Raw genomic sequence first — 13,875 nt, forward strand, 5'->3', positions numbered from 1 at the left:
GTGGCATATTGAAATCTAGGAGATTTCAGTGCACCACTTGTAGGACACCATTGTGTCAATATCTTACGCCTGCTTCACAGCAGGCATAAGACTGACGCAGTGCTATCTTCATAGCCCTACCCCCTGCATTGCTGAAGTTGCGTCACTGTTCCAAAACAACTCCAGCAGTGCGTCAGTTTTGTGCCGGCAGATACGTCAGTAATACTGACGTATCTGTCATTCCTTGTGACATGATGCGTCATACAGTAAATATGACTCAGCCATCATGTCGCAAGGAGGGCGCAATGAAAACTGTTGCATCTCTGTTTTCACGCATCATGTTTTCATAAATAAGCCCCTTAATGTATTACACAATTTGTATAATTAGTTATCAATTAAATATTTAATTATAATAATAAATAATTAAAATTAATTTACTTCCCACCCTATACCCCTACAAAAACCCACAACCAGCACCTAAAACTTATTTAAAAAAACAAATAATTATGCAAATAGCATAAAAGATTATCAATTAAATAATTAATGTTGATTAAAAATTAATGAATAATTATAATTTATATACATTCTAACCTGTACCCCTACAAAACCCTGAACTGCCACCTGAACCTTAACTTAAAAAATGTATTATACAAATAAGAAAAATCATTTTAAATGAATATAATTATGATTAGTTGCAAATTAATTATTAATTAATTATAATTAATTTACTTCCTACCCCATACCCCTTACAAAACCCACAACACGCACCTAAAACTTAACTTAAAAAAAAATATGCAAGTAACATAATGAGTAGAAATTCAATATTCATAATTAATTAAAAATGAATTATTAACTTACTTCCCAGCTGTACTCCTATAAACCCCACAACCTGCTATGGTACTAAAAATGACAAAAATCTTTTAAATTAAAAATCAACAGGAAATTATATATAAAAAAACATTAACAATATTTATACAAACAATTTATAACATATGCAATTAAAATGAATAGTAAAATACATAAACATAATAAAAACATCAATATCATAAACAGCAATATTTTTAACATCAATATTAACATCATAGATATTTTTGTAGTCGATATTTACACTTTCTATATTTTTTACATCAATATTTTTTACCTTAAAATCGATATTCTTGTCAGAAATATTCTAGCAGATGATATTTCTGTATGACGATATTTCCAACTCGATATTTATGTAAGTTGAAATTAAATTTTTTATATTTTTGTCTGAATATCATGGGTCACAATTTAGAAACACACAACTCAGATTATATCAAAATATTGACACTAGTCTCTTTCATCCACCCTAAACTTAGAATTATATATATATATATAATGTTTATTCCAAAGCACAACGATACATTTCTTTATTTACACATGCAACAGGTACATCTCGGAGCAACAAGACTTAGGCCAACTGAAGAGCAATAGGACTGAAGAGTGTTTCCACAGTAGAATGAGATGGAAAACATGTAAACTTGCAATTGTTCAATGACATTTTAATAGCTTAAAAACATGGTCTGCTGAAACATAGTGCATTGAAGCAGATCAAGTACCTTTAGTACACATATAGAAGCGGCAAGAAGTCATGTTTATACCTTCCTGTTTTTGCTTTAATTATTAGACATGTCTTTATTGTTCACACTCTTTTCAGTCAAGCAGCTTTTCTAGGCGTGGTACACATTGTTGACCTTGGGACTAAAGATTCTCTAGTGTTCCTCTCTGGTCTCAGAAATATGATGTAAATCTTAGGAATGAAAATGCAGTAAAGAAGGCCAGCACCAGACGATAAGATTGCAAAAATCTCAACAGCTACCGTGTACTTCCCTTTTGTGCTGAGATAAGCTGGGATGAAAGAGAGCCACACACTGAGGAACACCAGCATGCTGAAGGTAATGAATTTGGCTTCATTAAAGCTGTCTGGCAAACTCCGCGCTAGGAAAGCAATCCCAAAGCTCCCACATGCCAAAAGTCCCAAAAAGCCCAACATGCAGTAGAACATAAAGATGGAACCTTCATTGCATTCTGCTTCAATTTTCCAATTGCCAGCACTGTTGTTTAGTTCTGGGAATGAGGGTGCTGTCCCCAGCCATATAACTCCAAGGATTAACTCAGAAAGTGAACAGGCTAGAATGATGGAGTAAGATGTTCGTGAACCAACCCATCTTCGTAACGTGCTGTTGGGCTTGGTAGCCCTGAAGGCCAGAACCACCATGACTGTTTTAGCCATCACACAGGAGACAGCAAGTGAGAAGGAGATGCCAAAGATCACTTGGCGAAGCATACAGGTTAGTCTTCGGGGCCTTCCTATGAAAACCAAGGAACAGAGGAAGCACAGCATGAGGGCAACAAGAAGAATGTAACTGAGCTGGATATTGTTGGCCCGCACTACTGGGGTGTGCTTATACCTCATAAAGATGCATAAGATGCTGCTTGAATTGCAAAAAAGTAAGATTGAAATGACAGCCAAAGTAAAACCCAGAGGTTCCTCATAGGATAGGAAGTCAATTTCCTTTGGAAAACATCCGTCTTTCTCGCTGTTTGATCTGTGGTCTTCTGGACACTGTATGCAGTCTATGGAATCTGGTGACAGAGATATTGCATTTTATAAAATCAACACAAAACTGAAGGAGTAGATACCACAGTTTGAGAAACATGCTCTAGAACCGGTTTGTCCTGCATAAATCAATTCAACATAGAACAACATCCAGAAGCAACAAATCATCTGTAGTTAAGGACTACATGGGTTTTGCCGTCTGTGGCCATTTCATCATGTAATGTTGAGAAGTCTCATTTTTCCCACTACCAGAAGATGCATGTGTATTGAAGCATTGTTGTGTTTTAAACTGGAAGCTGAAGACCATGTTGCTTTGGGGATGTGTTGTCGGCATCAATGCATATGACCTGCTGGGGCTTTTAGTCTTAGTGTAAGTTGGTTGGTGATTAAAATAACTTACCCTGTGGAATTGTAATTTATCAGCTGCGATAAATAGCAACTATACTCATAATCATTGCTTTAGGATTTGATTACTGCTATTTACCATAGTGTGGGAGAAGAAGAAATGGAATGGTCAAAAAGTCAAACAGGCGTGCACTGGACAATCAAGAAAAATGCAAACTGGAATCTTCTTCTGATCTTAGTCAATCTAAACATATTCGTAAAAAACCCAAAACTGAAATATTAACCTTCATGACGTAAAGACAATTTTCCATGTTATAAATAAAGCAAAGAACTTGTCAGAAGGTTGTAAATCAAAAAACTAGGGGATCATAGAGACCTCTGCAAGCCTGTTAGTAATTCCCTGGGAGTGAGCCACCTATCCATATTTAATATTCCTCTTTGTGTTGCAAAATAGGTAATGTCAGCTGTGCTATGATGTCATTGGAACCTGTTCAGACATTTTGTTGTTTTTCAGAAACAAACCCCAGGCAGAAGGTGTACATGGCATTTGCTCCTTCTGACTTTGGTACATTTCTTCTCTTTACCTGTTCTTTACCACCATTACGGTCATCAACAGGATTGGAAGACCTGCTATATAGAGGGTGAGCCTTTCAAACCTGAAGCACCAGCATTCTTTTGGCAGAAGGGCTACTGTTTCACCTAGTAAACATGACTGTGACTTTAGTGTCAGAAACCCTGTGGCTTCCTCAACAATCAGTGATATTGTGAAACAGTGAGATTGGTAAAATGGGAAATCTGCTAATTTCCTGCTCCATTTCTGGCAACATCTAAGTAAGGCTATATCCTTTGTATAGGACAGAGTATGCTTTGTAAGGTGTAGGTGAGATATCACCTTATCACCATCAAAAAGCAATAATGATATTGTAATGCAACACTTCTGGTCCAGGTTAAAAGATGGACAGTAGAGATTTGGTTGCCTAAGTTCCCAATTTAGCATTAATTTTGCACATGAAGCGTGAATTACCATGGCATTCTGTCCAGATGAACACATCTCATATAGTACTACACCAAGCAAAACAATGATGGGAGGATTATAATATCTAATCTCAGTCATTAATAATTACTCTGGAACGCAACCAATCCACTCATTTTTTGCCCACCATGCCACCTTAGACAGGAACTAGCCGATAGAGAATAATAAAAACAAATTTCATTTAACAAAATAGGTAAGAGATGTTCTGTATCATTCCCACAGACCCTAATTACAAAGAGGGACCCACTAGGGATGTTACATTTGAATAACCGCCAAAGGTATCTATTGAATCAGCCCTCTGTGAAGGGTAAGGAAGAAAGAAACAATTTATGGTCCCTGAATAGACTGTGTCGAATTGGCAGAAGGTAATACAAAGAGTGCTGGGCAATTTCCTGCATACGTCTTTGTTAATTCTAACTAAGATGTCCAGATAATTGAGATTCTCTCTATGTATATCCTATAGAACCCGCTTCTAATTGATAGCGGCAAGTTTCAGCCCAACTGGCTAGAGTGAAAAGTTAATTATACAGACGCAGAGATTTGGGCCCAATCATGGAATATTTAGGTGAGATTATATCTCCAGTGTTATTCTATTCCTACAATGTTATTTTAATATACTATATGTTCAGATCGGAACTGCTATACTATTATCTATTTGCAGATGTATTACTGCTGTCTCAGGATTTGAGAGAAAATTTAAAAGAAACTATCAATCACCTTGCAAATCGTCTGCCCAGTATGACTGGAATGATTAGTTTTCACCAATACTAGGTGAGGTACACCGTGTTTTCCCCTTGAAAACAATAGAGGAGAATGTGTATGAGTGTAAGATGACTAGTTCTCAACATGGGAACTTACTAATGTTTTTAAATATAACGTTTACACTTCTAGTATGTTTAAGTGTGGATGAAGAGAAGGGTGCCATATAATATTTCAAGGAGAACCCCTGGTGGTTCTGTTGCATTTGATGTTATTCTTAATAATTGACTGTTGTTGGTTGTATCTAATTTTTATATTATGTCAGCACTTTCGATTTGACTCAATGGTTGTATTAACAGCGTACTACGGGACAATCCATGAACTTTTGACTTGAATTTAAAAAGAAAAAATGGGGGGGGCCAACTACGTAGAGAATATGGTTTTTTCTTAAAAATGCATATAGTTTTGATATAATATGTTAGTTTAGAGATTGTATTTTTGAATGAAATGATTTATATTTATTGGGTTTTTTCTATTATAGAGGTGTTTTAAATCAATTCAACATGTTTACATTTTATGTTCACGAGAGTCAAAATATTTGTCTTGAAAAAGATGGTGGGATAATACATCCATCGAAACGCGTCGACGCTTAAACTAGTTCACAATCTGTGAAGGGAGATGTGGCCAATTAGTATTTAAAAAAGCTAATAATACCGGGATCCACTCTTGTGTTATTGCCATAATCCGGATGTGTGCCATGTAAATGACATATTGTGGCTGTCTATTTTCTGTACTCTCTTTATATTTGTTTCTGTTTTCTACTCAATCCTTTATTAACTTTTGGTGAGGATTTTGTGATTATGTACCAGGTTTATGTGATCACTGTTTAGTAGTCACTTGATGGATTATGTCAGTTTGATATATTGTTCTTCTTTTTTATCTTGAGCTTGATTTTAAATACGAATAAATCGATTTATATTTTTTTGTGTACTTATGTGTTTTATTACCTTTGGAAGATGTATGGCACGCTCCTCTCAGATGTGAATAAGACTGTATGAAAGGTACTATTTATGCTGAATGGACTATGCAGATTGGCTGTTTATTGGATATTTGAAACTGGTCCAAAGGATTTTGTTCCCTTACTATCGCATGCAAATCAGCCATTGTCCTGCTCTATGTGGGTGGAAAACATTGTGATTAAATGCAGCTTGAATGATCGCTAATGGCAGGACTTTATTCAAGCTTTCCTTCCATCACTTTTTTGCTTATTTTATACAGTCTTGCAACAATAAAAGATGTAGGAGAACCTGTGACATAGGTATTCCATAACTTTTTATCTTAATATTATAGTCATACCATAAAACAATTTTGTTATTATGCACAAAATAGTAATTGGATTGGGAGCATTGCCAGTGATAAAATTAATCTGTTATTATATAATGTAAGTGTTTTGGGGGTATTAAGCAGTATATTTATTTATATAGTTCATAAAGAGACAGATAGGGCTAATCTCTTGTTTTAAGACACTTCTATAAGCTTACTAAAATGCCACATGAGATGAAAGCGAATTAACCCACCTGTTTCATTGGTGATGCTTCCATCAGGGCAATGCACACAGGTGAAACAGCACTTCGGACGTCCTGTGATAGCAGATTTTCTGTATCCTGGAGCACAGCTTTCACTGCAGGCAGACCAAGGGACCTGAAGTGATGACAGAGGTCAACATGCCTGCACTGACCATGTCCTGCTAGACTTTGCCATGACTTGAGAAAAAGCATGCTACTAGGAGTTGTTGGGTCTCATTCTGAAAAGTAATAGTCAGCACTAATAACTGTGTTACATCTCCCATGGTACACAGTACCAAAATAAAAGCCTGACATATAACTGATAAGAGTTAAAAAAATGTCAGTGGCAAATACAATTCTTCAATGTTAACAATAGCAGTAAGATATGCCAAACATTACACTGATTAATTAATGGAATGCTACTATTGACACCTGATTTCGCTGCCATGAAATAATGTCAAGTAAGTTAAAAATGCTCCCATTTCTAGTATGTTCTTACAGACAAGCATGGATATGCAGAGGTGGTCGCCATGGTATGTATGGTGATGAAGAGCGATGAAACACTAAGGCCCTTGGGTCACACTTCAGTAGAATCTTACTTTCTATTTCAGTTTACGTCAGTGAGAGTACAGCTGTCATAGGAGTTAATGGAACCAAAGAAACTAACTGGGAGACAGTGGTCAAGGGACGGAGTCTTCTGAGTGATGATGTGGGGCTCTTTGATAGGATTGGCGCAATAGTATTCACTGGGTGTTGATATGGGCCTTTGATAGGAATGGGAGAATGATAAGGGTGATTTATTAGTATTATCAGTACTCAGACAAGTTACCTAGGCATTTACAGTGTTAGGATTTTAAACCTCTACTTGAGGATGTCTCAAAGCTGTATTTTAAAAATCTCCACATAGTGAAATGGGTGGAATATGTGGTTGGGATGATTGGGTCTCAGACAACAGGCACTCTGAGAAGATGGAACATAAAAGAGAGACAGGGAGCAGGATGGAAAGTCATCAGATCTCTTGATTAGCTGCTTCTGTAAAATATATGGATCAGAACTTCTTCAACAGGTGATGGCACCGGCTGACACTCAACCAAAGTTACTCATCTTCAAAACGAGCCTGTGGAAGATTTCAGTGAAGAAATGTTATGATGATTCAAATAGGAATAGATGAAAGCAGAGGTCAACAAATTCATTTATTCAATTCAATTTGGGCAGAGCTTCATCTCACTCAGGTATAACAAATCTGGAATTCCACACAACAGGTCCAGTAGCATAGTTGTTACCACTCACAAAGGAGCTTTTCACCCTGAGTGCCCTGGAATCTACATTACGCTACAGCATGTGCAAAGGATAGATCATTCTCTGAGTTAACTGAATAACTTTGCATCATTCATAAAACCTGAAATGGACTTTGCAAACAGACTATATGAAGGCTCTCAGCACCTGCCATACACATTTTTTAGGTAGGGTATTTGGTATGCTGATGGGAATTTATATCACTCTTACCTGGAATATACATAGTGAGAACACTTTTCACATAGTGCAAAATCGGTGCAACATTTTTACACTAACCATAAAATGTGATTGAAGAGGAATATAAAGAATTTGAAAAAGGATATTCTAATAACTTGTCAATTGAATGGTTCAGGTCCAGGGGATGGGGAGGAGACTTGTTAGCAGAAGTAGATCAGTGATTGCATACAGAAGAGAAGAAGTGGAAACAGATTTGTAGGCATTAGGTACAGATGAGGAGGGGGGTCAGTGCAGCGATGGGCACAATGAAGCCTACAGATTAAAGTGTGAAAATTGTGAGGTCATCTTCTCATATACAGTAGGTTACTTACAAAGGCTAAAATGTATCTTAGTCCACATAGGAGGGGAATAATATTCTCAGTTAGGGTAGTTCACTTACAAAGGTTAAAATGGATGCTGCCAATCCAAATAAGAGAAAAATTCATTACACTAGCAGAAACCCTTTTGGAGACACATTAACTCCTGTTAAATATAACATTTTGCTATGTTTTCCCGGAACCAGAATTAAACAATGTGCATCTCCTTGATCATGGACCAACAAGTATACCCATTTCACAGACTGTCATATTTCTAAACTAAGATGTTTGAGGAGAATGGTGCCTGCCTAGCTTATGGTAGATTTTTGTTGGGAGTGATAGTCCAAGTTAAGTCAAAACACATTTTATTTGGAAAGGTGAAATATCGTATTGAGTATTATGCATGAGTTTTTTAAGATATGTTGGCTCAGCAGATCCTTTCCTCTATTGTTTTTCAGATCATGAAATTATAGAATTGATTTGGTTAGGAGAGTTCTCCTGGACTTATGGCATGCTATATCTAGGAGCTACGTATTTGAGTTGGTTTTCATCTGCTTCATTAGCAATATGGTCAATGATAATATGAGGGTTCTGTATCACCCATATTACAGCATGGTGTTTTTGAGGGACTCTTTCATGATTTCTTCACGGTCAGATCAGTTTGTTCATATAAAAAATCAACTAAAGTTTGGAGAAGGGTGTCTGTAACTCTTTGAATCTAGTTAATCAACTGCCTGGCCACATTTTTTTCACAATTCAGAGCAAACTCAGTGGTTCCATTAAGGCAATAACTGTCTTGTTAAAACTGAAAGGGTTAGAGAAGGATTGTTCAGACACATCTAAGAAGAATGAGCAAACTAAGCAATAACGTTTTGGATTTAGCTCAGTGGACATAACATAACGTGTATTTGTAAAGCATTTTTTCACCCTTTGAGAGCTGACTGATAGACATTTTTTAGTTTTTCAGCTCAATAGTACTCACTTTATTGGCTTCACAAAGGTGTACAGAAGTGTGGTACTACCAGTTTTGAACCTAAGACCCTGAAGTTAAACACAGAGGCCCTCATTACAAGGTGGTTACACTGACATATTTGCTATCGGTCCGAGATGCCAGATTACAATTAGGGTGGTCGGAGTGAGTTAGGCAGGGGGAAGGACCGCCACCGCTGAGAGGCTCAAGGAGCCCACCAGGATGGCGATCAGATTCCGCCGTAGGGATTAGGATATACCTTTCTGACTGCATGTTCACAGAAAGGGACTTTGGTGGCCCCTAGCAGGGCCCCTGTTCCTCGTGGTCCTTTGAAATGGGCTGAGGGGGGCAAATGTGGTGCCCCCCAAACATCCATGCACTTTGTGTCAGGCACCACATGGTGCATGGATGTTTACAAACATGTCCTTCTTCATTGTGGCTTGTGCTGCAGCTCATTTCTGGGCCACACTACAAGCTGCAATAGAAAAGGGTATGTTTCCGACCGCCTTATGAGTGGTCGCAATGTAATCTGGCGGTTGGAACTGCGAACTACTAGTCGGTGGTTACCATCCCACAACGGTGGCGGTTGGACACTTGTCCGACTGTCATTGTGATAAGTCCTTGAGTGGATGCATTAGACTCTTGACCCACCACAACAGGCATTCTGAGTTTATGATTAACAATTATTATTAACGATTGTATATCTGCGGAGCCTCGACCAAGAGTGCGGAGGCCCTTTGTAAATCAGGTCCATAAGTTTCTTCAGGACAACTACAATATAACCACAATATAAAAAGTCCGGGCAACTTCTAATTTCACTATTTCAAATAAGTACTCAATTCTGATTCAAATATCTGCCCTAGCTATCTGTTTATTTTCATTATTTTAGGTCTAACTGATCAAGGTTTTACAGGCATTATCGATTGCTTTCCTTTAGACTGACAGAAGAAAAGCTAATAAAAATAACAAAAACAACATTAAAAATAATATTAATCATCATCATCACAGTAACTATAGGGCACCCATCAAGAAATGGGATTTCATTACCAAACTGTTGCCCTGAGTAAAAGAGGATTGAACAGTCCTAGTTTGGTTTAAATCTGAGGCCTGAAAATTGAAGTCCAATCTTACACTTTATTATAGTATTTTTATTCCTAACCTGTTTAATTAAACCTGCTTTAAAACGAAGTTACCTCATTTATGGTGTTTTGGCATAGGGCAGCGCAGCAAGTCACTTTGCTGCTCTGCCCTGCGTCACAGTGGAAGGGCAGGAATGCATCATATTTATCCACTACGGTGCATTCCTGTCCTTTCCCCCTTCGCTGGCGCCGTTTTGCAAGCCTATTGCCAAAGCAGTCACCTTTGCACCATGCTGAAAGGGTGCCTGTGTTTTCAACAGGAATGTTTAATGCAGGAAGTTGCACCTTCCTATACCTTGGGAGGCTGTTTTCTCTTTCTATGTGTGCTGCTGAAAAAGAAAACAACATGGAGAAATAAAGTTATTTCTCCTCATTGCGCCTTCCCCGGTAAAGGCCTAAGGGTTTGTGCATTCCCTGATTTACATGGTTTTGTAAATCTGGGTAAGCTTCATAATCCATGGGTGTTGCATTGAAAACCCAGAGAAGTGCCCATGGAATGCCTCCCTAGCGTAGAGTAAGGAAGCTCAGCGATTTGCGATCTGGTTGAAAGGTTTGCACCATTGTTTCATCAGTAGAAGTGATGCAACAGCGGCTCAAGCCTCTCATAAATATGCCATTAAAAGAGGCAAAGCAAATCATGAAACAAATGCTCCTGCTGTTTAACATTATATTTCTGCAACCACTCCTGTTCAAGGAATTTTACCATCCCTGTTACCGAAAGTCTGCCGGTTAGTGCTGCTGTACTTGAGTCGAAATGAAAAATAGTCCTCACCTGAGAGGGTATACCTCCCCATAGGATGGTGCTCCGATTAATGACCAATTTAAAACCTGACGGAGCCTTGGCATCATAGGTTCCCACTTTCTCAAAGCTGCTGCTGTCATTGGATGTCACGTGCCAATATAACAAATCCAGGAATGGGCGCGAATCCCCATTTGAATCAAAAACCCGCTCGCTGCCAGCAGAGCTGCTTGTGCGAACGTTCTTCACATAGTGCAACATCTGTGCATAAACCATAAAAGATGATTCAATAGGTATATAAAGAATTTGAAAAGAATATTCTGATATGGAATGTTTGGACTGTGGTGCGAAGGTTGGGGGAGATGTCAAGTTGGCAGATAAAGATTACTGACTGAACACAGAAGGTAAGGGGTGGAAACAGATTTGGAGGAGTCAGGTACAGATGAGGTGGGGTGGGTGCAACAATGGGAGCAGTGAAGCGAACAGATGAACAAGTGAAAATTGGGAGTGAGGGCATCATCTCACTTAGAGTAAATCACATACAAAGTTTAAAATTTAATTTAGTGCAAAATTTATAGTCTAATTTTTAATTGCCCTGGTCTCCGCACTCATCCTGCCAGTAGTTTTCTTGCATCATTTACTATTGTCAGTCATGCACGCATGTCTCATGCAGAGACTCTGGACATCCCTCGAACCCAGAAAATTTAGTGGTGCTGCTATTTCCATAACAAATACTTTTTCTGGGATAAGGTTATTAGCCTTGTACCCAACCTGGAGGACCAGTAAAATTGCACTTTTTCTGGTCTCTATCCTTTGACCTATTCTGCTTGGGCGACCCTACCAGGAGACTAAGCTTGAGCTAGCAGAAGAGAACTCTTGTCCATTACCTGAGAGGAACCTAAGGGCCGGATCTGCCCCCTCCTGGACCTATAGTGAAGAAGTGGATTCGAAGGGTAAGTTGAATGACCACCTTTGTGGCTCCAGACACACAAAAACCTACGAGACAGGAGGCCGTTTTCCTAAATTGCCCAGCTGACCAGTGTCAATGGAACATAGAATATACTTTGCTGTTGGCCTCTGGTCTTTTTACTAGGCCTGGGCGAAAATTCCGTTCCGTTCGCTGAAATTGCGATAATTTGACATTTTCGCGTTCCGCGGAAAGTGCGAAAATGTCAAAATTTCCGCATTCCGCATTCCGCAGCTTAGCGATAATTTGGTTCTTGCTCGCGCTGTAAAATAATACATTCTCGCGCGTGCGCGATCGCCTTACCTGAATCCCTGCGTTCGCCGACAAGTTTTCTTGATCCGGTCGCGTTCTCCATGAGTTGTTGTATTGTTTTTAGCCATTTGCGTTGTCTCGCGACAGTTCGCGCCCGCAGTGACGTCATGCGTCACGTGATCACGTCTTTCTTCTCGCGATCATGCACCACGAGACAACTGAAAACAAGATGGCCGCACCCGCGAGCAACCACATGGGTAAGTTGGCGAGCCGCAACCATGCAGAAAATCTCGCGAAGATGCGGGAAAAAAACTTCTGCATCTTCGCGATATTTCCCCGTGTTTGCGATAATTTTTAACATTTTCGCGATAATTTGAGAAAGTGGATTTTGCAAATTCCGCCCACCCCTACTTTTTACCCTGAAGGTCTCTAAATGCCATCTCTGGAAGACCTGGGGGCCTTAGAAGTGTATGTCTGTGGTTGTTGGGGCTTAAGAAGAAATGTCAGCATTTTCTTCGGAAAAGTGACCAAGGCTGTTTCTGTGTTGGGACTTAGGAAGTTTTTCAAACATTTTGGCTTTCATACAATCACCGGGACCAACCTGCTTGTTGTACCCAGCCAGGACTCCACCTTGCTCAGCCTCAAAGTGTGCAGAGTTTCCATTGTACTGCTTCCTTACATTATCATTGGTGTGTTGTTTTTTTTTTACTGTTGTCTCTTCTTGAAGCTTTAAAAACTCTTATCTCTAATTCCCCTTATATATGTTTAGTTTCATTTTGTTTGTTTAATTGTACCCTATTTTCTGAATCCAGTTTTTTTTTTATTGCTTGATGTTTTGACTTTATTACTGTTTTGGTACTGCCTAATTCCATTACACATTGCTTGCCTTAAATTAATCTTCTCTGCTCTGTGCCATACCTACCAGGGGGTTTAGCTCAGGTTTGTTTAGTGACTTTCCTGGAGTACCCTGACAAGACTTGGGCTTGTAAATTGAGGTGGGCTGTCTACCAACCCAAAGTATAATCCAAACGTTTACATTATTGTTACCACTGATCGTATTTTTGTACGATTTCTAAACATTGGCGCAATCATTTTCACAGTCGATGTTATTGGATATAGGGTTGATGAATAAATAGCTATTTAGGAGTGCCAGGAGGCCAGAGTCCAAAATATCAGCTTAGACAGAGGGTTCAAGCAGCACATCATATAATCTGACTAAGTTATCTACACTCACCAGTCTACTGCTCTGAAATGGCTGATGAGAGTGCCGCAAGCCATGGTGAATTGAGTGTGCATCCTTATACTCTTGGTGTGTTGGTAGCTGTCACCTTACCTGCCTGCCCTGGATACGATCTCTGTGCCTGGTGACCGTCTCCCTCCCGCTGCCGCCATTTCACCGCGGCCGCTGTGAGGAGAGGAGACTACATCCCCCAGCATCCTCTGCGGCGGAAGAGGAAGCCGCCCCTTGTACTTTCGCGCCTGGAGGCGCTATAAACAGCAGCTGGGCTTCTGGCTGAGCGGACGTCCTTATACTCTTGGTGTGTTGGTAGCTGTCACCTTACCTGCCTGCCCTGGATACGATCTCTCTGCCTGGTGACCGTCTCCCTCCCACTGCCGCCATTTCACCGCGGCCGCTGTGAGGAGAGGAGACTACATCCCCCAGCATCCTCTGCGGCGGAAGAGGAAGCCGCCCCTTGTACTTTTGCGCCTGGAGGCGCTATAAACAGCAGCTGGGCTTCTGGCTGAGCGGGCGTCCTTATACTCTTGGTGTGTTGGT

General features: G+C 39.6%; 1 protein-coding gene across 1 annotated transcript in view; it reads right to left on the reverse strand.

Annotated features, from left to right (window-relative positions):
• Positions 1–1,657: 1,657 nt before the first annotated feature.
• The window catches only part of LOC146796877 (extracellular calcium-sensing receptor-like), an 81,259-nt gene continuing 69,041 nt past the window's right edge, over positions 1,658–13,875 (reverse strand). Inside the window, exons 4-6 of the mRNA XM_085631411.1 lie at positions 10,913–11,140; positions 6,215–6,338; positions 1,658–2,586 (exon numbers count right to left, since the gene is read on the reverse strand). Of these exons, the coding sequence (XP_085487537.1) occupies positions 1,658–2,586; positions 6,215–6,338; positions 10,913–11,140 (1,281 nt within the window). The remainder of the gene's footprint in view (positions 2,587–6,214; positions 6,339–10,912; positions 11,141–13,875) is intronic.

The sequence above is a fragment of the Triturus cristatus genome, chromosome 10 (assembly GCF_964204655.1).
Source record: "Triturus cristatus chromosome 10, aTriCri1.1, whole genome shotgun sequence".
Taxonomy (NCBI): Eukaryota; Metazoa; Chordata; class Amphibia; order Caudata; family Salamandridae; genus Triturus; species Triturus cristatus.